At 43.8% G+C, this 22,117-nt stretch overlaps 1 protein-coding gene across 1 annotated transcript; it reads left to right on the top strand.

Annotated features, from left to right (window-relative positions):
• The first annotated feature begins 18,113 nt into the window (after window positions 1–18,113).
• On the top strand, window positions 18,114–21,581 carry rpl14 (ribosomal protein L14). The gene is made up of 6 exons (XM_059973157.1): window positions 18,114–18,209; window positions 18,595–18,696; window positions 19,383–19,477; window positions 20,610–20,709; window positions 20,813–20,866; window positions 21,472–21,581. The coding sequence occupies exons 1-6, from the start codon at window positions 18,129–18,131 to the stop codon at window positions 21,532–21,534; spliced, it is 495 nt and encodes a 164-aa protein (XP_059829140.1). The 5' UTR covers window positions 18,114–18,128; the 3' UTR covers window positions 21,535–21,581.
• Window positions 21,582–22,117: the final 536 nt, after the last annotated feature.

Here is a 22,117-nt window from a genome sequence, read left to right as displayed (position 1 = left end):
CAGATTCACCTAGGGAGCTTGCAGGAATGGCTTGTGTGCCAAATGGAAATGTCACTCGTGGAGAAGACTATATAATGCTGAGGTTTAGCTTTGAAGTAAAGCACAAAGGGATTTCTACTTTCCGTACCTTACCCATGCTTAACACTAATATTGAATGTGATGTTAGAATATGTCCATTGATAGCACTTGGATGAGGAAACATAGCAACAGAGAGCCCTATTTATTCATTTTGTATCCTCTGTTAATGATTAATGATTTAGATGAAGGGATTATAAGTAACATTAGCAAATTTGCTGATGACACAAAGCTGGGTGGCAGTGTGAAATGTCAGGAGGATGTTATGAGAATGCAGGGTGACTTGGACAGGTTGGGTGAGTGGACAAATGTATAGCAGATGCAGTTTAATGTGGATAAATGTGAGGTTATCCACTTTGGTGGCAAGAACAGGAAGGCAGAATACTATCTAAATGGAGTCAAGTTAGGAAAAGGGGAAGTGCAACGAGATCTAGGTGTTCTTGGACATCAGTCAATGAAAGCAAGCATGCAGGTACAGCAGGCAGTGAAGAAAGCTAATGGCATGTTGGCTTTTATAACAAGAGGAATTGAGTATAGGAGTAAAGAGGTCCTTCTGCAGCTGTGCAGGGTCCTGGTGAGACCCCACCTGGAGTATTGTGTGCAGTTTTGGTCTCCAAATTTGAGGAAGGACATTCTTGCTATTGAGGGAGCGCAGCGTAGGTTCACAAGGTTAATTCCCGGAATGGCGGGACTGTCATATGTTGAAAGATTGGAGCGACTGGGCTTGTATACACTGGAATTTAGAAGGATGAGAGGGGATCTGAGTGAAACATATAAGATTATTAAGGGATTAGACATGCTGGAGGCAGGAAGCATGTTCCCGCTGATGGGTGAGTCCAGAACTAGAGGCCACAGTTTAAGAATAAGGGGTAGGCCATTTAGAAGAGAGATGCGGAAAAACTTTTTCACCCAGAGAGTGGTGGATATGTGGTATGCTCTGCCCCAGAAGGCAGTGGAGGCCAAGTCTCTGGATGCATTCAAGAGAGAGTTAGATAGAGCTCTTATAGATAGCGGGGTCAAGGGATATGGGGAGAAGGCAGAAACGGGGTACTGATTGTGTATGATCAGCCATGATCACAGTGAATGGTGGTGCTGGCTAAAAGGGCCGAATGGCCTACTCCTGCACCTACTGTCTATTGTCTATTGTCTATTGTTAGAGTTAGATTGGTGATCCATATCCGGCCTGAGCCCAGCATTTTTCTTGGACATAACTCTGGTTTTAAAAGTGAGACATACAGGTCCTTGTCTTCTAATTATTGTGTTGCAACAACAAAGGTGAGTGAACACTCATTTCTCCTGCCTATCTCGTTTCCAGTCATGGAGGACGTTTGACTATTGATTATAATGCTGAAGTAATATAGACTGAGTTCAAATTTGATGCAAAATATAATTAAGTAAACGTGGTCAATTGTCAGCATGCCACTAAATTCAGAGCTCAAAAACAATGTAAACACATGTTTTTCTTTAGTGATTTTCATGAGCCTCATTTTATAGTATCTGAAATACTTTGAGGTTCAATCATGAAATGATGCTGGAAATGTAGCCACCAATTTGTCTGCAATGAATTTGCTTCACGAATAGTAGCATGATATTGACCAAATAATGTCGACTGAGAGATAAATGTTAACCCCAGGACACTCAGGAGAACTCACCTACTCCTCATAAAAGGATCCAGAGATGTACTACCAGCATCTGAGAGAGCAAAGAAAGTTTTTATGTGACTTCTATTCTGAAATGCAGCAGCTTTAAGCCAGGACTCCCTCAGTTCCTGTTTACCATGAATCACTTAATATGGTTTATGGTTAAAAGTCATGTATAAAGTTGGTGTGCAGTAAATATTCTGTCATCAGTCTTATTCATATCTGAAAAAAAGGTGTTTTAATAGAAACCCCTTCCCATCACTTCTATTCTTTACTTCTTCATGAATGAGTTCAGTTTCAGCCAACGTTAGAGCATCCTTCAGGAGTGTGAACCCAGGGAAGCATCCAGCTACTAAAGTCCTGAGCTGATCAGCTGGCTGGTGTGCTCAATGAGGTCTTTAACCTCTCGCTTTGGCAGTCTGAAGTACCCACCTGCTTCAAGCAGGCTTCAGTTATACTGGTGCCTAAGAAGAACGTGGTAACCTGCCCCAGTGACTACCCTCCAGTACCACTTATATCCACAGTGATGAAATGCTTTGAGAGGTTGGTGATGAAACAAATTGTGGCGAGCATTTGGTCCATGGTGACAGATGATGAAATTTGTTTAACTTGACAACCATTTTTTGTGATAAACAAAAAAAAACAGAGAAGGAGCTATGACCTGGGGAGAGAGCCCACTATGGGGGAGGTGATTATGACACACCCTGGTTACAGTCAGGGTGACCCACAAACACACATGCGAGTAACTGAATAACCCAAGTTAAAATGTAATGCTAAATAAATTTGAACATCCCACCATAATCCCACGAAAGCATTTTAACACAAGAACAATAAATAGCACAAGTCACCCCCCCACCAAGTGCCACAATATCAACTCCTGCCTAAGAAGCAACTCAGATCAATCCATACAGGCTCTGATGAGACTGAATTTGGAGTATTGTGTATAGGTTTGGTCACCTACCTACGGGAAAGATGTAAATGAGATTGAAAGAGTGCAGAGAAGATTGTGCCAGGACGTGAGTTGTAGGGAAAGGTTGAATAGTTTAGGACTTTATTTCCCAGAACGTAGAAGATTGAGGGGAGATTTGATAGAGATATAGAAAATTCTGTGAGCAATAGATAGGATAAATACAAGTAGGCTTTTTTCCACTGAGGTTGGTGAGACTACAACTAGAGGTCATAGGCTAAAGGTGAAAAGTGAAAAGTTCAAGGGGAACATGAGGGGAAACTTCGTTACTCAGAGGGTGGAGAAAGTGTGGAATGAGCTGTCAGTGAAAGTGGAGGATACAGGGTTAATTTCAACACTTAAGAGAATTTTGATTAGATACATGGATGTAAGGGATATGGAGGACCATGTTCTAGGTGCAGGTTAGTAGGACTAGGCAGTTTAATGGGTCAGCACAGACTAGATGGGCCAAGTGTACTGTTCGTGTGCTGTAGGGTTCAATGACTTTCTGACACTATAACATCCTAGATTCTCCTATCCTGCCATCCTTGTCCTTCCTTCTGACCAGAACATACCTGTCATGTACTCTGTGTAGTTGGCCTTTAAACACTGTCCATATGTCAGATGCCCAAGAACAACTGTTCTCAATTAACCCTACCTAGTTCCTACCTAATGCTCTCATAATTTGCCCTGCTCCAAATACTCTTCTGTAAGGTCCGTATTTATCCTTATCTATAGCTATCTTAAAACTTAAGGAGTCGTGGTTTCTGACCCCAGCTGTTAACCAACTTAGAGGTCAGTCACCAGGCCAGGCTTACGTCTCAACACCAGGTCTATTACAGCCCCTCTTGTTGTCGGGCTAGCTACATATTGATTTAAGAACAATGGCCCCTCTGCTCAAACCTAACTTTTTTCTATTGACCCTTGCTAAGTTTCTAATAACTCAGGCAATCTACTGCTCTGCAGACAAGTGCAGACAGGCCCAGTTTGCTTCTGAAACCAGGTACATGAGAGATATCACTGCTGCCTAGTGGTTCATGAGCAATGTGCCCAGTTTGAACTGTTTATCCTCAGATGCTCTTCTCTTCATATTTGTGCTGGTATGCTTACAATGTTGCCTTCAATGAGAAGTGGTTCCCAAAGCACGGAAAGTGGTCTAAGTTCTCCAGGGTCTTGTCACAGAGCTCTGTGGTCTGAGGCTGGTGTTGTCCATTGAAGCACCTAACCCTACAGCTGTTAAATGTAAGGTCCATACTGCTGTTCACTTTAGGAATGAGTCTCAGAGACGACTCAGAGCTCAAACTCCAAACGTGTACTTGGGTAAAGATAGTCAACAGGGAGCAATTCCATAGCTGAAGCTGGGGTGTCACTGGTTCTAGAGTGGAGATGACACAAACTATTTTCCTCTTGTTCTGCTGCTCAGATTGACTACAGTAAAGCACAAATGGGACTGGCCTAGAAATAGGGCAGCATTGCTTTTGGACTTCGGGTAAGACGGGGTACGTGGATCAGGCACATGAATGGCCAGGACTGGATCTAGGGTGTCTTGTTAATGTTCCTGGTGAAGCAATGTGGGCCCGGCGGTGAAGAGGATACACAAATATGGCCTTTACTTTTATCACAGCAGCTTTCGGAAGGGCATTGGCAGTGTCGTGGCTCAGTTTACAGACCAGGAATGGTTCTAGGCTCAGGTGATGTGGTCATTTAGATCCTGTGGGAATGGCTGAGGTCAGGATACTGGAGTGATGACTGTGTGTATAAGGACATAAACAACGTTTCTGATGTTTGGTTTTGGTATGGATAAATGATGCCTCTCTTTTTACCCTTGCTCACTGGCAAGTGTAATGCAAACGTATTAGTTGTTTGCAGACTGCCATTGTAAATAAACAGCATCTAAAAAACATGGGAAAATGTTTCCAATTATTAACCAATGTGATATCTTGTTCATAAATATTTAAAGCTATAAACAATTTTAAAGATCAGCCGTGGATTTCATGGAACTGCTCCTTGGTCTCATTCAGTTCCCATACAGGTATAGATGTGGCAGACAGATGCCGACCACCCCTGTTTTACAATGACTGACTTCTCGTAATTGTATGCAACAGCTTTCGAGGTACGCTAGCTGAAACTAAAACTGGAACCAGGGTTGTTTCTAAGCTTATAAAAGCAGCATCATGCAACACGGGACTTTACTGACGTCTTTTCATTTCCATACCATTCAGATAAAGGGATAAGAGATTTGTAGTCAGTTAAAATAAAAAGATAAGCTCTTTGCTCATAATTGAAACAAGAAAGTAGTTGAGTTGCTAGATTAAATTCTTAAGCAAATCATTCTTGATTGTACCATTTCTCACTATGCAGCAATTCATTTCCAACCTTATCTAGTTTGGTCCTTTGCAAAATCCCTTTGAGGACATAAAATAGAATGGGTTTCTCCTGCTCAAGAGGATAATTCATCATCTAATAAGAGCGTGGCAGATCTATGACCTATTTGACATAGGCAGCTTTGCCAAATATTCCTTCATACAATTTACAAAAATATACCAATCTTAGTTTATATCTTTGTTTCCAGTACAGTAGAATGAGTTGTGAAAGATGTTTCTAAAAATAATGAGTTTTACTGGAATGCTTGTCAGAGGGCCACGAGCTTCACTACAATAGAGCAAACTATGCCTCATTATTTACCCAAGTGCAACACAGACTAGAGGTCCCAGCAATAATGAATCAGTGCAATCGTGTCATTTTTCTTAAATGCTATTGTAATTAAAAGAAGAAATGAATCTTGTGCCATTGTCTTCCTTGGCATTTAGAATTTTTATATTACACTAGGCACCATGGATTTCTTTCCCTTTCAAGAGAGTTTTTGGAGTTTACAATCAGATGACAGCGCTTCTCCCTGTAGATGCTGCCTGGCCTGCTGTGTTCCACCAGCATTTTGAGTGTGTTGTTTGAATTTACAGCATCTGCAGATTTCCTTGTGTTTGCTCCGTGTTGTCCATGCTGCAAGTCTCCCCTCTCCACGACACCGATGTTGTCCAAGGGAAGGGCAAGGGCTGAGACAGCTTGGCACCAGTGTCATCGCAGGAGTTGCCAGAACGAGGTTGAAGACAACGTCGACCTGCCTTGGGGACTCCAGCTGCGGATTTGTCCTCAGGGTTTACTCCCGAAGCCTTTCCCATGAGTGGGTATGGCTGCAAGGCAGCGGAGGTTTGAAATCAGAGTTTTCCCTCTCTTAGCTGGACTGCCTTCCCAGGCTGACGAGCTCCACCTACCGGATGGCATACTCAATAAATCTATAATAGAATAATAACCATAATAGAACCAATGAAAGAGCACACCAAGTTGGGCGTTCAACCAGTGTGCAAAAGACATTGGTGTAAATACATGAAGAAATAAATACCTGTACTAATGATATTAAATGATGAGCAATCAATATCGAGAATATGAGATGAAAAGTCCTTGAAAGTGAGCCTATAGGTTGCAAGAACATTTCAGTTTTGGGGCAAGTGAAGTTGAGTGAAGTTATCTCCTTTGGTTCAAGAGCCTGATGGTTGAGGGGTACAACTGTTCCTGAACCTGGTGGTGAGTCCTGAGGCTCCTGTACTTTCTCCCTGATGGCAGCAGGAAGCAAAGAGCACTGCCTGGGCAGTGGGGGTCCTGGTGATGGATGCTGCTTTCCTCTGACAGTGCTCCATGTAGATGTGCTCAGTGGTGGAGGGGGATTTACTCGTGATGGACTAGGCTGCATCCATTACTTTGTGTAGGATTTTCCATTCCAACCGCATTGGTGTTTCCACACCAGGCTGCTGTGCAGCCAGTCAATATACTCCCCACCACACATCTGTGGAAATTTGTCTAGATTTTTAAAGTTTTAGATGTCATGCTGAATCTTCAGTAACTCTTACGGAAATGGACGTGCTGCCGTGCTTTCTTAGTAATGATCCAGGACAGGTCCTCTGAAATAATAACATTGAGGAATTTAAAGTTGCTGACTCTCTTCACCTCTGACGAGGACTGGCTCACGGGCCTCCTCCTGAAGTCAATCATCAGCTCCTTGGCTGAGAGGCTGTTGCTATGGCACCACTCTGCCAGATTTTCAACCCCCCTTCTAAGTACTGATTCATCACCACCTTTAATTCGGACTACAACATCGGTGTTTAGAGCAAACTTGAATATGGCATTGGAGCTGCGTTTAGCCCCGCGGTCATAAGTGTAAACTGTGTAGAGCTGGCTCTTGGAGAATACTCATTAACTGCCCTCTGATGCTCCTACCACCCACCCACACACTAGGGGGGCTTACCTCCCAACCTGCACGCCTCTTGGATACGGGATGACGAGGAGAGCACATGGTCACAGGAAAAAGGTGCAAACATCACACGGGCAGCACCCGAGGTCAGGATCAAACCAGGCGACCGGAGCTACTGGGCAGCAGCCCCACCTGCTGTGCCCTCGAGGTGATCTTTGCCACTGTCAGGCGCATGAAGCCGGTGGCTGCTACAATCAGAATGTAGGTCCCTACAAAAGGTATGGACCTATTTCGAACTGACCAGATCTCTATAACGGCTGCTATCCTCTCAAGATACCACACCTCTCCGTATGAGCTCAGCCAATTAACTACAGAGCTAGCACTGGCTGAACCCTGAAATCATTGAAATGAACATGCAGAACCAAGTTACCATGGGGCTTAAAAGCACCGAGAAATAGAATTTAGATCGGGTTAGGACAAAGGCACCTTAGAAAGGTTCTGGATGAATTCAAGTTTATGAAAGGAGTCCTGATTGCGACATGGTAACAATACGCATGCACTGGTTGGGCTAAATTGCCTGTCCCTGTGCTATATGTGCATGTAATCCTTTTCTCTGTATATTAAGTCTGCAAAAAGTAACAGGGTAATTTGTCACAATCTGTTGTCAGCTGCACTGAAGAAAATGCAGAAAAGATAATGTAACAAGAGCAATAATGGTGCCCACACACACGCACAAGTTGTGTGTTATTATGGATGAGCAGGCTGATCAGAGAAATTTGAGCCCACCACTATTTAAATACAACGTCTTGGCTGAGAAACCAGTATAGCCCTGGTTTAGTACAGCCTTGTCAAAGGCACCGTGATTTAGTTAATACCTAAATAAACCGAGACCCAATTAATTTGCACCCAGCTGGATCCAACAAATAGTGAGGTAATGTTTAAACTGTTTTAATTATGCTGCTTGATGGATAAATACTGGATCAGAATAAATTAAAATGCATCTGGTAAGTGTTCATAGTGGAATTCTTTGCTCGGGGGCTCGAGTCAGGACACAGTGAACAGCTGTCAATAAGGATTGTACAGCCTCGAGAAAATCAGAGCGGCTCTGCGCTGACATACATAGCTGGCTGGCTTTCCTTTGCTGTTTTCATAGCTTGACAGCAGAAAAAAAAGTGTTAATGAAAAGCTTCTCTTGCAATAACAGTGGAAAGCTGATTATTAAACTGTGCATTTACAACAGCTGTTAGTCTGTCAGATAAAAAGATACAGCCACGGAGCATTTGTTCCTGTTCCCTGATAAGACAAATGCAGCTTCTATTTTTAGGGTTACAGGTATAGGCAGTTAACAGGAGCAAATACTCAAAATTGTATTTTTAATTTTACCTGAATTATTAAAACCTACCCTCCACTGCGCAACTTGTTCCTCTACGCAAACAGGCCAAGGCTATTTTAGGTCTCTCCCCTAAACCCAGTAAACAGACAGAAGCTAGAATATTTACAGCCTCATGTGAAACTATTTTGATTCCTCAATGTTACTCCATCATTTAATAAGATCATGACTGATCCTTTGATTTTGAGTTGATCTTTCCTGCTTTCCGTTTTCACAGCATTCCAAAACCTAGTGATGTCTATCAGCCTTCAATGTTCCACTTCCCAGCGGAGTCAGAATTAGAATCAAATTTATTATCACTAAGACAGCATGGAATGTGTTGTTTTGTGGCAGTGTTACGTGCAAAGACATAAAGTTATTATAAAATACAAAATAAATAGAGGGCAGATAAAAATGGAATAATGAGACATTGTTCGTGGGTGCATGGACTGTTCACTAACGTGACGGCTGAGGGGAAGAGGGTGTCTCTGAATCCGTAAGTATTGGTCTTCACCATCCTTCCCAGTGGTAGGAATGAGAAGCGGCTATGTCCCAGATGTGAGGTTCCTTAGTGATGGATGCCACCTTCCTGAGGCACTGCCCCTTGAAGATGAACATAATTCATCGAATTAGAAACAAATCAGGTATCTGTGCTTGGACTTTTTTGTTAAATCTTTTTCATTTTGACACACGTATCTTTCAGCCATATACTGTAGCGCCACCAAGTGTATCCGTGGTGGAACTGCACGCTCTTTCGCTCATGCCGTGGTTACATCCACCATAGATAATTGTCAGATAATTCTCCCAGCAATCACTGGCATTTGAATTTACACCCATAATTCATAAGTGATATCACCCATCCGTTTCACTTTTCTTGACAATTAACTATTTGTATCAGAAGACTTCAGTTATATTTGCTGTAATTTATACAAGCTCTTTTAATATTTTCCAACATCTGAGTGGTCGGGTGTATTGGAGCTATATTGCTCTATAACTCAGTATCTCAGGAAGGCAGCATCGACCATTAAGGATCCCGACCATCTGGGCCAAGCCTCTTCTTGTTGCTGCCACTAGGCAGGAGGTGAGGCAGCCTGAAGACACACTCCTCTAAATTCAACAACAGATTCTTCCCCCCCCCCCCCCCCCAACGTCATCTGGTTCTCAAACCAACCTGGAAAACCCCAATTCTCCATAAAACCAGTGTATAGACTGCACTTTCACTATTGATGCCACTTTATTTTGTTTCTAAGTTCTGTTAATTGTGCAATTTATGCTTATTTTGCTGCTGTTGCAAAAAGCTAATTTTCGTGGCATTCATTCCCTGGGTGTGCCCGTGCCAATGAAGGTGAACTACTACAAACAGTGGATACAGCAGCATCTGTGGAGAGAAAGAAATGGGCACAGGGCAGGTAAAGCAAAACAACAGAGCTCCAACTCCCAGATACGAACCACTGCAGCTGTTGGAAATCATAAATGAAAGACAATTCGAGAGAGGAAAACAAAGTCTGATGACCTTTCATTCTGAGACAAATCGTAAAGACTAGTTATCTGAAATGTTTGCATTCGGAGTCTTGGAGGCTGTAACCTACCCAGTGGGAAACTGAACAGGCTTGGACTAGATTTTGTCACATTTATACAAGAGCACAAAAACAAAAGAAGCCAGTGTGGGAATGGGATGGGAAATTAAAGGACAATTTGAAACACTGAGCCACCTTTGGGAAATGGAGATATTATAGAGTTATAGAGCACTACAGCACAGAAACAGGCCCTTTGGCCCATCTAGTCCATGTTGAACTGACATGATATCAGAAGAACATCATGTCCTGCAAAGTGAATGAGATTTCTCCAATGTGACCGGTGAGCGCAGTACACTGAACTGGAAGAAGTCCAAATGAACCCTGTGGAGCCCAGTGCAGTCTTGCCATGAAATAGGTGCTCAGCTCCTCTTGTGATAATGGCAAATATACTGTTTGCCTTCTTAAAAGCTTGCTGTAATACTTTCAGTAATTTACCCACTTTTGTTCAGTGTCGCCAGATCCCTGTGAACACACATGCTTTCTATCTGTCTCCGTTTAGGTCGCTCTGTATCCACATTTTTCATAATGTGGAAGTTCTCATATTTTTTATCTGCCTTGTCATTGCACATTCACTTATCCTGTCCATATTCCCTGCATATCCATCACAGCAAATGTTGAACCATCATGAAGTGTCACGAAGTGTTTTGCGAGGCTCGTCATGAGGCATATCAAGACCCTGCTGCCCCCCTCACTGGACCCCCTGTAGTTTGTGTACCGTCCCAACTGCTCAACAGATGATGCCATTGCCACCACCCTCCACCTGACCCTAACCCACCTGGACAAAAAAGACACGTACGTTTGAAAGCTGTTCATAGGCTTCAGTTAAGCGATCAACACAATCATCCCTCAGAAACTGATTGGAAAGCTGAGCCTATTGGGCCTGAACACCTCCCTCTGCAACTGGATTCTAGACTTCCTGACTGGGAGACCTCAGTCAGTCCAGATCGGGAGCAGCATCTCCAACACCATCACACTGAGCACGGGGGCTCCCCAGGTTTGTGTGCTCAGTCCACTGCTGTTCACTCTGCTGACCCACGACTGTGCTGCAACACACAGCTCGAACCATATCATCAAGTTCACCGATGACACCACCGTGGTGGGTCTCATCAGCAAGAACGACAAGTCAGCTTACAGAGAGGAGGTGCAGCGGCTAATGGACTGGTGCAGAGCCAACAACCTGTCTCTGAATGTGAACAAAACAAAAGAGATGGTTGTTGACTTCAGGAGGGCACAGAGCGACCCCTCCCCGCTGAACATCAAAGGCTCCTTGGTAGAGATCTTAAAGAGCACCAAATTTTTTGGTGTTCACCTGGTAGAGAATCTCACCTGGTCCCTCAACACCAGCTCCATAGCAAAGAAAGCCCAGCAGCGTCTCTACTTTCTGCGAAGGCTGAGGAAAGTCCATCTCCCACCCCCCCCCCCCATCCTCATCACATTCTACAGGGGTTGTATTGAGAGCATCCTGAGCAGCTGCATCACTGCCTGGTTCGGAAATTGCACCATCTTGGATTGCAAGACCCTGCAATGGATAGTGAGGTCAGCTGAGATCATAGGGGTCTCTCTTCCTGCCATCACGGACACTTACACCATACGCTGCATCCGCAAAGCAAACAGCATTATGAAGGACACCACGCACCCCTCATACAAAGTCTTCTCCCTTCTGCTGTCTGGGAAAAGGCACCGAAGCATTCGGGCTCTCACGACCAGACTATGTAACAGTTTCTTCCCCCAAGCCATCAGACTCCTCAATACCCAGAGTCTGGACTGGCACCTTACTGCCCTATTGTCCTGTTTATTATTTATTGTAATACTTGCACTGTTTTGTGCACCTTATGCAGTCCTGGGTAGGTCTGTAGTCTAGTGTAGTTTTTTTTCTGTGTTGTTTTTTACGTAGCTCAGTCTAGTTTTTGTACTGTGTCAAGTAACACCATGGTCCTGAAAAACGTTGCCTCATTTTTACTATGTACTGTACCAGCAGTTATGGTCAAAATGATAATAAAAAGTGATAAAAAGTGACTTGAATGTATTAAATATGGTCCCTTCACTGGCGTAGGATGTGAGGAGCTGGGATTCCTGGACCATTTCCTGCCAAATCATGTGGATCACAGCCTCACAACCAAAACTGACCATTTATTCCTACAATTAATCCATTGTGCTCTCATATTCTCCTTTCCTTCTCCATATCAACTCCATTGTTGAAATCTGAAATTTTCCAAACTTATGATCTAACATTACTTCTCCTTGTTGCCTGCAGAAAGGCCACTTTTCCAATTGGTTATTGACACTTTAAAGGGCCTTGATGAGAACTGTAAATTCTTTAAACATAAACTATTGCTTGATAGTTGTCATAGCTGTTAACAGAACTTCTCTAATTTTCTACAACCAGCTCAAATCTTTGACCTTTGTAGAAGGTGCAAGGTTTAAAACAATAGGTACTGGAAACGGAGTAGAATTAGGATCAGGTTTATTATCACTGACTTATATGACATGAAATATGTTGTTTAGCATCAGCAGTGCAGTGTAAAGACATAAAACTACACACTGTAAATTACCAAAATAAATAAGTAGCACGAGGAATAACTTAGTAAGTATTCATGGGTTCATGAGTCGTCACGGAACAACTGCATTCTGAAACTCACTTTGTTCCTCGATCACACTTTATTTACTTGTGAAGCAGGAGAACAGCCCGGGCCCTGTCTCCACACTGTTCTGAGTCTGTACAGAGGGATGATATTTTTATACAGAATTGACTAGCTGGTACAAATGTTGACCAGCTGCTAATCTTGTGCACATTCAGATTCCTTACTTGCAAGATCAATTGCTATTCACAATACAGGAGTTAGGAATCAATAGAAGTGACAAGCTAACCACCAAAGATAATAACTTTGAAGTTAGTAAAGTAATTGCCCCTTGGTTGGTGTGTGCCTCGCATCTTTTGATTACTTTCTTATCTTGACTCCGTGTGTCAAATGCCTCCGGTCCCCTTGCTGTGCAAAGGGAAGCTGTTCTCCTCATAGACTTTTCTTGCCGGGGCTGACTGCACACTGTCTGGACTCTGTGCTTGCCTAGATACCATCTTAGCCCTTGCTTTCACACATAGACCATTCAGAGATCAGATGGTGGAGGGGAAGAGGTTGCTCCTGAATCATTGAGTGTCAATCTTCAGCCTCCAGGAATGGTAGTAAGAAGTGGAGGGCATGTCCCAGATGGTGAAGGTCAGTGATGGATTTTGCCCTCTTGAAGGTGTCCTCGATGATGGGGAAGGTTGTGCCTGTGATGGTGATGGCGCTGGCTGAACCTACAACCCTCTGCAGCCTCTTGCACAGTGGGGCTTTCACACCAGGCTGTGATGCAGCCAGTCCAGTCAGAACACACTCCACTGTACCCTGATAGAAATTCACAAGAGTCTTGGTGACATAACAAACATAACAAACCTACGGCGTAGATGCGACACAAAAGTATAAATCAGCCTTAAGGTGCCCGTGCGCACACAACTTTTGCTACTAGCGCACAAAGGAATTTAAACTGCGCACAAAAGCTTCAGAGAGTAAACAGTGACGTGTGTCATCTGCGAGTTGAAGTTTGCTGGGTGTGTATTATTTTCTTTTTTTAAATAATGGAAAACAAACTGGACTCGGTAGTTTATTATCCTTAGGATAGCTTCAGGTTTACTTCCACTTAAAAATTCAATGCGTACACGTAGTTGACACTGGGCAAAATAAAAATCGCACAGCGCAAGATTTTTGCGCACACTGGTCATTTCAAATTAGAGGAGACATTGTTAGAGTGAGAGATTGTTGTTGTGTCACCACTCAACCGGCCAATCCATCTCAGTCCCGTCACTATCTGAGATTTTACCAACAATAGTGGTGTAATCTGCAAATTCATAGTTGGCTTAGCCACATGGTCATGCACGTAGAGAGAGAATGTCCGTTGGCTGAACATGAATCCTTGCAGTGTGCGAGGGGAAGGTGTTATCACCAATCTCCATGGATTGTGGTCTCTCAACCAGGAGGTCTGAGATGCAGTTGCAGAAGGAGGTAGGGAGACCCAGGCTTTGAAGCTTGGTGAGTAATACTTGTGGGGGTGATGTTATTCAATGCCAAAGCTATCATCGATAAACTGCAGCCTAACGTAGTTTGCTGTTATCTGGCTGCTCCAAAGCAGAGTGGAGAGCCTTTGAGATGGTATCAACCTGTTACCTGTAGGTGAACTGCAATTGGTCCAGGTCCTTGCTTAGGCAGGAGTTAATTCTAACCATAACTAACTTCTCAATGCACTACAGTACAGGTGAGTCTACCAGGCGGTAGTGTAGAGGCAGCTTACTGTGCTCTTTTTGGACACCGGTATGACTGATGCCTCTTTAGAGCAGTTGGGAACCTCACACAACTGCAGTAGGCAGTTGAAGATGTCCTTGAACACTCCAGCCAGTTGGTTGGCACAGTCTTTCAGTACCCAGCCAGGTACACCATCAATATTGGACCACTTGTGAAGGTTTATGAGGGGTAATTGATAAGTTCGTGGCTTAAGGTAGAAGGAGGTGAGTTGTACAGCTCTCGTTACATTCACATGCAGGTCAACTCTTTGAGTGATTATGCAGAAAGTTTGAAGTTAATAATTCATCGGGATGATTGATAAATTTGTGGCCTAAGGTAGAAGGAGATGAGTTATTAACTTCAAACTTTCTGCATTATCACTCAAAGAGTTGAACTGCATATGCATGTAATGAGAGGGGTATACAGTGTAAGTCATTTTCTTCTACCTTAGGCCACGAACTTATCAATCGCCCATCTGTGGACGCTTTCTGGAGGTCCAAGATCCGTAAGCTCCACGACCGCTGGACTAAGTGTGTAAATGTAGGAGGGGACAATGTTGAAAAAAACGATGTGCTAGGTTTTCTAAAATTGACTCTTTCTACCTTAGGCCATAAACTTATCAATCACCCATCTGTGGACACTTTCTGGAGGTCCAAGATCCGTATGCTCCATGACCGCTGGACTAAGTGTGTAAATGTAGTTGGGGACTATGTTGAAAAATAAATGTGCTGGGTTTTCTAAAATTGACTCCTTCTACCTTAGGCCACGAACATATCAATCACCCCTCATACCTTCTTGATGGATGTTCGGACATCAGCCTCCAAGATTGAGATCACAGGTGTAGTGTTATTCTCCATTTCAAAGTGTCGGTGGGGAAGTGGGGTGGTAAAACATTGCTGCCATTTATAGAACATCCTGGGAGTGCTCGACGGGCAGGCATCATCCGTGGAGGCTGAAATTCCAGCTTAATGACCCATCTGACAAACAATACCAGTGACCCGGGTTCAATTCCCGCCACTGCCTGTAAGGAGTTTGTACGATTCCCTGTGACCGTGCGGGTTTCCTCCAGGTGCTCCGGTTTTCTCCACAGTCTAAAGACATACCGGTTGGTTTGTTAACCGGTCATTGTAAATTGTCCCATGATTCGGCTATGGTTCAATCGGGGTTGCTGGGTGACGTGGCTGGAAGAGCCCATTCTACAATGTATCTTAATAAATAAAATAAATTTTAAGAAGTGATTCTTTATGGTACTGCTTTCCAAGCTTAATGCTGTTTGCTTGATGGAACTTCATTTCTTTCTCACCTCGTTCATGAAAACCGTAATTTTCCCAATCTCAGACTCCCTTTCCAGCCCCTATCACATATTCTGAAACTTCCTTTGGGAATTCATGTTCGAGGTCGGTATCTTATTCCTAACTATAGTGTTCCCTCACTATCGCAGTGTGAGTGAATTCTGCACCACCATTCTGAGGTTATTTTTCACTCTTCACATATTTTTCACATAGTCTGCTTTCATTGCATTTGACAAAGGTGATAGCTAATGCTGGTCTAATCCTGTCTTCTGGGTCCCTGTACCTGCCACACAGAGTAATCATCCATTTTAATTTTAGATTTACTGCATCTGCAGGTTTTTTTTTACTGATAATCATGTTCCTCTATTTCCCCTTGAATTACCGATTCAGCAGGACTTAATCTCAGACCAGTGGCAGCCTCCTGGAACGAAGTACCTAAGTAACCTTCTGGATACATCCTAATATTTACCTTAGCACCTAACTCCCTGAACTCACTTTGCAGAACCTCATCCCGCTTCCTACCTATGTCTTTGGTAACTATGTGAACCACGGCCTCTGGCTGCTCATCATGCCACTTAAAAGCATAGAGGACTCAATCCGAGATGTCCTGGACCCTGGCACCCGGGAGGCAACATACCATTTGGGAGTCTTGTTCTCACCCACAGAACCTCTTTTCTTTTCCCTAACTAACGAATCCCCTAACACCACAGCTCAGCTCTTCTCCTCCTTTACCTTCTGAGCTGCAGAGCCAGGCTCCGTGCCGGAGACTTGACTGCTGTGACCTTCTTCTGCTCAGTCATTCCACCTCCCCCCTGCATCCTAAGTAGTATAGCTGGTTTTGAGGGGAATGGCCACAGGGGCCCTCTGCACTGACTGTTTAATGCCTTTCACCCTCCTTTCTGTCTGATTACCTAATTAGCTATTAAGTACTAGTTTGCTACTTTGCATGGCATTTTTGTCCTTGCAAGTGGAACCTGCAAGGTTTAGACAATCTAATGCCTAAAACAAAATTAAACAAATAAATATTTAACATTAAATCAGCTCGAACAGTGCATTCCACAACACGTTTAAAGGGAATCAGGCAGAGAACAGATAGGGATCAGATGTGTTTGGTAGAGATGATGCCCACATAACCACCAGGAATGATAGCCGCTTGGTGTGGCCTTTGCAAGGGCTCAGTGGGAAAGGGTCACAAGATAGGGTTCTTCTGCTACTGGACAGGGTTGGGTGAGGAAGCCCCACAGTTATGTAGTTGTGTACCAGGGGGCCACCGTCCTTACACATCTGGAGAAGAAGGATGCTCATGTAAGAATGCTGTTCTTGGACTATAGTTCAGCATTCAACACCATAGTTCCATCCAGGCACAACAAGAAGCTCAGAGACCTCGGCCTTGACCCTGCCTTGTGCAGCTGGATCTTAGATTTCCTGTCAGATCACCAGCAGGTTGTAAGAGTGGGTTCCCTCACCTCCAACACTCTGACTCTCAATACAGGAGCCGCCAGGGCTGTGTACTGAGTCCCCTCCTTTACACCCTGTATACCCATGACTGTATCACCACCCACAGCTCCAATCTGCTAATTAAATTTGCCGACGACACTACATTGATTGGCCTTATCTCAAACAATAACAAGGTGGCCTACAGGGAAGAAGTCATCTTTCTGAAATAGTGGTGTCAAGAAAATGACCTCTCCCTCAATGTTACAAAAACAAAGTAGCTGTTTGTGGATTACAGGAGGAATGGAGACGGTCTAACCCCTATTGACATCTGTGGATCTGAGGTTGAGAAGGTAAACAGCTTCAGGTTCCTCGGCTTCCACATCACCGAGGACCTCACGTGGTCTGTACGCTCCAGCTGTGGTGAAAAAGGCACAACAGCGCCTCATTCACCTCGGATGGTTGAGGAAGTTTGAAGAAAGAGGAAGGAGGAAATCCTAAGAACTTTCTACAAGGGCACAATTTAGAGCATCTTGACTGGCTGCATCACCACCTGGTATGGGAACTGTACCTCCCCTAATCGCAGGACTCTGCAGAGAGTGGTGCGGACAGTCCAGCGCATCTGTAGTTGTGAACTTCTCATGATTCAGGACATTTACAAGGACAGGAGTGTAAAAAGGGCCCAGAGGATCACTGGGGACCCGAGTCACCCCAACTACAATCTATTCCAGCTGCTACCATCTGGGAAAGGGTACCGCAGCATAGAAGCCAGGACCACCAGGCTCCAGGGACAGCTTCTTCCACCAGGCCATCAGACTGATGAACTCATGCTGATCTGAGTGTACTCTATATTACATCGACTGTCTAATTAATATAAATTACTATGGTTGCACATTTAGACGGAGATATAATGTAAAGATTGTTACTCCTCATGTATATGAAGGATGTAAGAAATACTGTAATCAATTCAATTCAATGAGTGGCAATAGTCACGTTGGTTTTAAGAAATGTAATGGATCGTTACTTAACTCATTTTCTATGAATGTAAAAATGAAAGATCATTGTGCAGTTTATTCTTATAGATATTATGACTGAATTTAGTTTGATATATAAAAAGGATGGTTAGATAGGTGCTATCCAATAACTTGTACCCAACTCCCTGCAATGCCCAAATGAAGCCCGTCACCTACTGCCCCTTGATGAGCATGCGCAGCAGCGGGCTGTTTGGTACGCATGCGCCCCGCCTGGGTTTTGATCGGGAGCGGAAGCGGAAACAGCCTTTCTTTCTCTTCGGCTGGCGGGCGGATCGCCATGGTGAGTGTGCTGGCGAGCCGAGTGTGGCGGTTCGGGGATTTGCGGTGCCGGCTCCCGGTCGCTGGGGCTCTAGGGTCCGAGTTCCCCGTTTTCGGTTGCCGGTGCGTTGGGCCCTGCCCTCCGCCGGGCATGTGAGGCCGAATCAGACCTCCTTCCCTCCACCGGCGGGCTGAGGGCCTGCGCTCGGGCCTCGGCGCCGCGTGGGCTCCGGAAGGTTGGATCCGCCGCTGGCACGGAGTGAAGTAAACGGAGGTACGCCATCCCAGCGTACTGAGTGTAGCCTGGTTCTCGGGGCTCGCTGCTGAGCCTGCTCCGGAGCTCACTGACTCTTCCTCCTTCCCCTACTATCCGCCTCGTCCTTCACTCGGCTCCCTTGTGTTTTCAGGTCTACAAGCGGTACGTGGAGATAGGCCGCGTGGCCTACATCGCTTTCGGTCCACACGCCGGCAAGCTAGTAGCGATCGTCGATGTCATCGACCAGAACCGGGTAGGTGATGCCAGGACAGGCCCTGAAGCCGGCCACTGTCGGATCTCATCGTGGCAGAGTTGCATTTGGTGTCGCCTTTCCGTCCTCTGTGTCTTGCTCACTGCTAGTCTGCAATACTGAATTCTGTGGGCTGACATTAATCTTTAGTTTTCTTTGTGTTGGTTACGAGCTGGCAAGTTGTTACATCCTTTGTACCGCATACCTGATTGTGATTTTTATATCCCCAATTTTTGTTTGATGCTCCCAACTCTAAATAAAATTGCCCTGCCGCGTTTCAATACTCACAGGAAGGGTTTGCACGTGGAATAACTGCTTCTGGGAATATCTTGTTTTTGTGGCGTTTCTTTTGATACCTTTGGGAATGTAACATACGCTTTGGACTTGCGTTAGACGCAATTCTGATTTTGTTCATCGGTGTTTAACCATTGGATTCCGTTTTGTTACTACTGGATGAGGAAATTCCTTATTGTCCGATTGCTAACTCCATTTCTATTCTCATTTTTCTTGTTCATTGCCCACATTTGTAATATACCCTGAAATGGCTTTTTGTGCTTAGGGAAAGTGGAAGGTTGCTAACTTACGAAATGATTTGTGAAATTGATAATTAAACATTGTGCATTTATACTTTAACAGTTTGTTTTGAAGTTCTTGCACCTTTAAATGTGGGTTTTGAACCTCTCTCTCAGGCTTTGGTCGATGGTCCTTGCAGTGGTGTAAGGAGGCAGGCTATGCCATTTAAATGCATGCAGCTCACTGACTTCAAGATTAAAATACCACATAGGTGAGATCTTGATTTCATTTTGCTTTTTTTAATGTTTAACTTGCTGAACACAGATTGGTTTGCAGAGTGTTTCCAGCATTTTAAGCAAAGCTGAAGGTTAGATTGAAGTCAAGCCTCGGTTATTGGGCCAATTTTGAACTGGAATAACTTTGTGCCACAGTTAAAGCTACTATTTTGCATCTTCAGGGTCTTCAGTTCAGTCCTTATCTTTGTCCTATCTGTGTGGAGTTTGCATATTTTTTGTCACTTCATTTGCCTTGTGTGTTCTAGGTTCCTTCCAAAGTAAAAAGACCTGCCTATCACCTCTCCTGGTGCCCCTCCAACCTGAGAGTGGCCTCATCATGGCCACCGACTGACATGTCAGAATGGGGGTTGGAATTAAAACAGTTGGCCATCGGGAAATCCTTCCTCTTACAGACAGAGCAAAAGTGCTCAACAACGTGGTCCCAAATTTACGTAGGGTTTCGTCAGTGTAAAGAAGGCTGGACAAGAGGTGACCCCAGCAGATTCACAGAAGTGTTCTCTCATCTCGGAGGACTATTTGGGGCCCCTAAATGGAGATGAGTGGAAAAGGGAAACAGGCATCTAGTGCTCCTGATGCTGCCACCTCTACAAAAAAATGCTGAGATGTAAATGCCATTTAATGTGGATTATTGGCTAAGCATCAAGAGTTGATGGGCATGTGAGTGAATTGTAGGCAGGAAAATAGGCAGAGCTGGAAATGTGATTTACTAGATTGCTCTGCTGGAAGCCCAGCTGGTCCAGTGACAGCGTCCTGTGTTATGATGAGCAAGTAATATTGACCTTGTTACCTTCAGGATAGTTGCGATTGTACTGTGGTATGTTGAAATGTCTGCACGTAGCAGAAACTACAGCCACTTGAGTAGCATCAGTGGGGTGGTGGTGGTGGTTGGGATGTGATATGCAAGGCGGAAAAATCCGGAGATATGTTGTGCACATAGGTGGTGGAAAGATTATGGTTTGAGGCATGGTAGATAGCAGGGGTAATTGTGGTGTCCTGGTCATTAAGTCAGAAGATTTTACTGCTATAAGTGAAGTGATTTTACTCCCCTTGTTACTTGCTGTAGTTTTCATGGTACCCTTTATGCTGACTTTATATTTAATTTTCTAGTGTGCGGCACAAGTTTGTGAAAGCTGCTTGGGAAAAAGAGAAAATCAATGAGAAGTGGGATGCAACTCGTTGGGCAAAGAAGATTGAAGCCCGGGCAAAGGTGAGTACTTTCCTAAATAACATCCCTTTGTTTTTATTCAAAGATCTGCAGTAAACATTTGATAATATTTTTGTCCAACTTTTTTCAAAATGTCTTCCCACAGAGAGCTAAAATGACTGATTTTGACCGCTATAAAGTCATGAAAGCCAAGAAAATGGTAAGTTGTTTTGAATTGTATACAGAGCCTTTTGCACCATACACTAAATTCTGCTGATCACTTCGGCTTGGAGTAATGAGATCACCTGTTGTCTGTGCATTAAATTGACTTTCTTTGTAGTGGTTTTGGATTGCGTAGATTGCTTGGGTAATGGAAGTGTCTTGTGAAAGGAGTTTCTTTCCCATAATGGCTTTTAAGTTATCCATCTGAGTTAAAAGCATCCGGGACAACGCTTTTATGGTCAAGTAAATGTTATTAGTGAAATGTAAATCAAATTTAACTGACATTCAAAAGCTCGTGCATACTTTGTAGACCCTTTTTGATTTGCATTATAGTCATAAAGGGGGGATGTGTATGCCAAATAAATTAGCGTCAATTCCAGATGTTGTCAGACAGTTCATATCTGGCTGAACAGCAACATGCGGTGCTGACAATGTTGAATGATTCATGCAGGATGGATTGTTAGCAACAATCTGCTGGAGAAACTCAGCAGGTTAAGCACTTCAGGGGTGAGGGTGTGGATTGTAGGTGGAGAATTGTCAATGCCTTGGGATGAAGCCCTGCGATAAGGTAGATTATTAATGCTTTTTCTCATTCTTCTTCAGAGAAACAGAATCATCAAGGTAGAACTGTCTAAACTGAAGAAAGCCGCCAGCAAAAAGGCATGAATGTCCACCTTTGAACAAACGAATAAATAATGTATATTAAGACCAAATTGTTCTGTGTCATGAGTGTTTTGAGATTCTTGCCCATGTAGCACATCTGATTTTTTTTTGGAGTCATACAAGCCCTACCTGTGTCTACACTGTCAACCAACCATTTACACTGTACATCAACCACTTGTACACTCGGGGTGATTTATAGTAGCTAATTAATCCCATGGCTTTGGGGTTGAGGGAAACCCAAATACTGTGAGAGACCATACATGTACAAATTCCTCACAGCAAATCCAATTCTTGATTGAACCGGGGTCTCTGGCCCAGAGGCAGTGGCTTTTCTTGATTTATATTTGCAGAATTTTGCTACATGGGGGTGCTTAACAAAATATGCAATGAAATTGTATCTTAACATTGCACAACTTTTAATTACTTCAACAGTAATGTATTTGCCCGTTCTCCCTGAAATATGTTGAGTTTGTGAGGCTAACAATATTAATGTTGAGTATCAAGACTTAAGGATCTCGTTTGGAAAACTGAACTTCAAAAATGCAACCAGCCATTTGTTACATCCGATGCAATAATTCCGTAGCTT

Source organism: Hypanus sabinus, chromosome 1, assembly GCF_030144855.1.
Source record: "Hypanus sabinus isolate sHypSab1 chromosome 1, sHypSab1.hap1, whole genome shotgun sequence".
NCBI classification, from domain to species: Eukaryota; Metazoa; Chordata; class Chondrichthyes; order Myliobatiformes; family Dasyatidae; genus Hypanus; species Hypanus sabinus.
Note: the sequence above shows the minus strand (reverse complement) of the source record. Positions and strands in the feature narration are given on the sequence as shown.

What these genes read in the sequence shown, in the direction of transcription:
- rpl14 (XM_059973157.1), top strand. Translation starts at nt 18,129, where the DNA reads ATGCGCCCCGCCTGGGTTTTGATCGGGAGCGGAAGCGGAAACAGCCTT. An exon ending in CTGGCGGGCGGATCGCCATG is followed by an intron (nt 18,210 to 18,594) that starts GTGAGTGTGCTG and finishes TTGTGTTTTCAG; the next exon opens with GTCTACAAGCGGTACGTGGA. An exon ending in AAGATTAAAATACCACATAG is followed by an intron (nt 19,478 to 20,609) that starts GTGAGATCTTGA and finishes TTAATTTTCTAG; the next exon opens with TGTGCGGCACAAGTTTGTGA.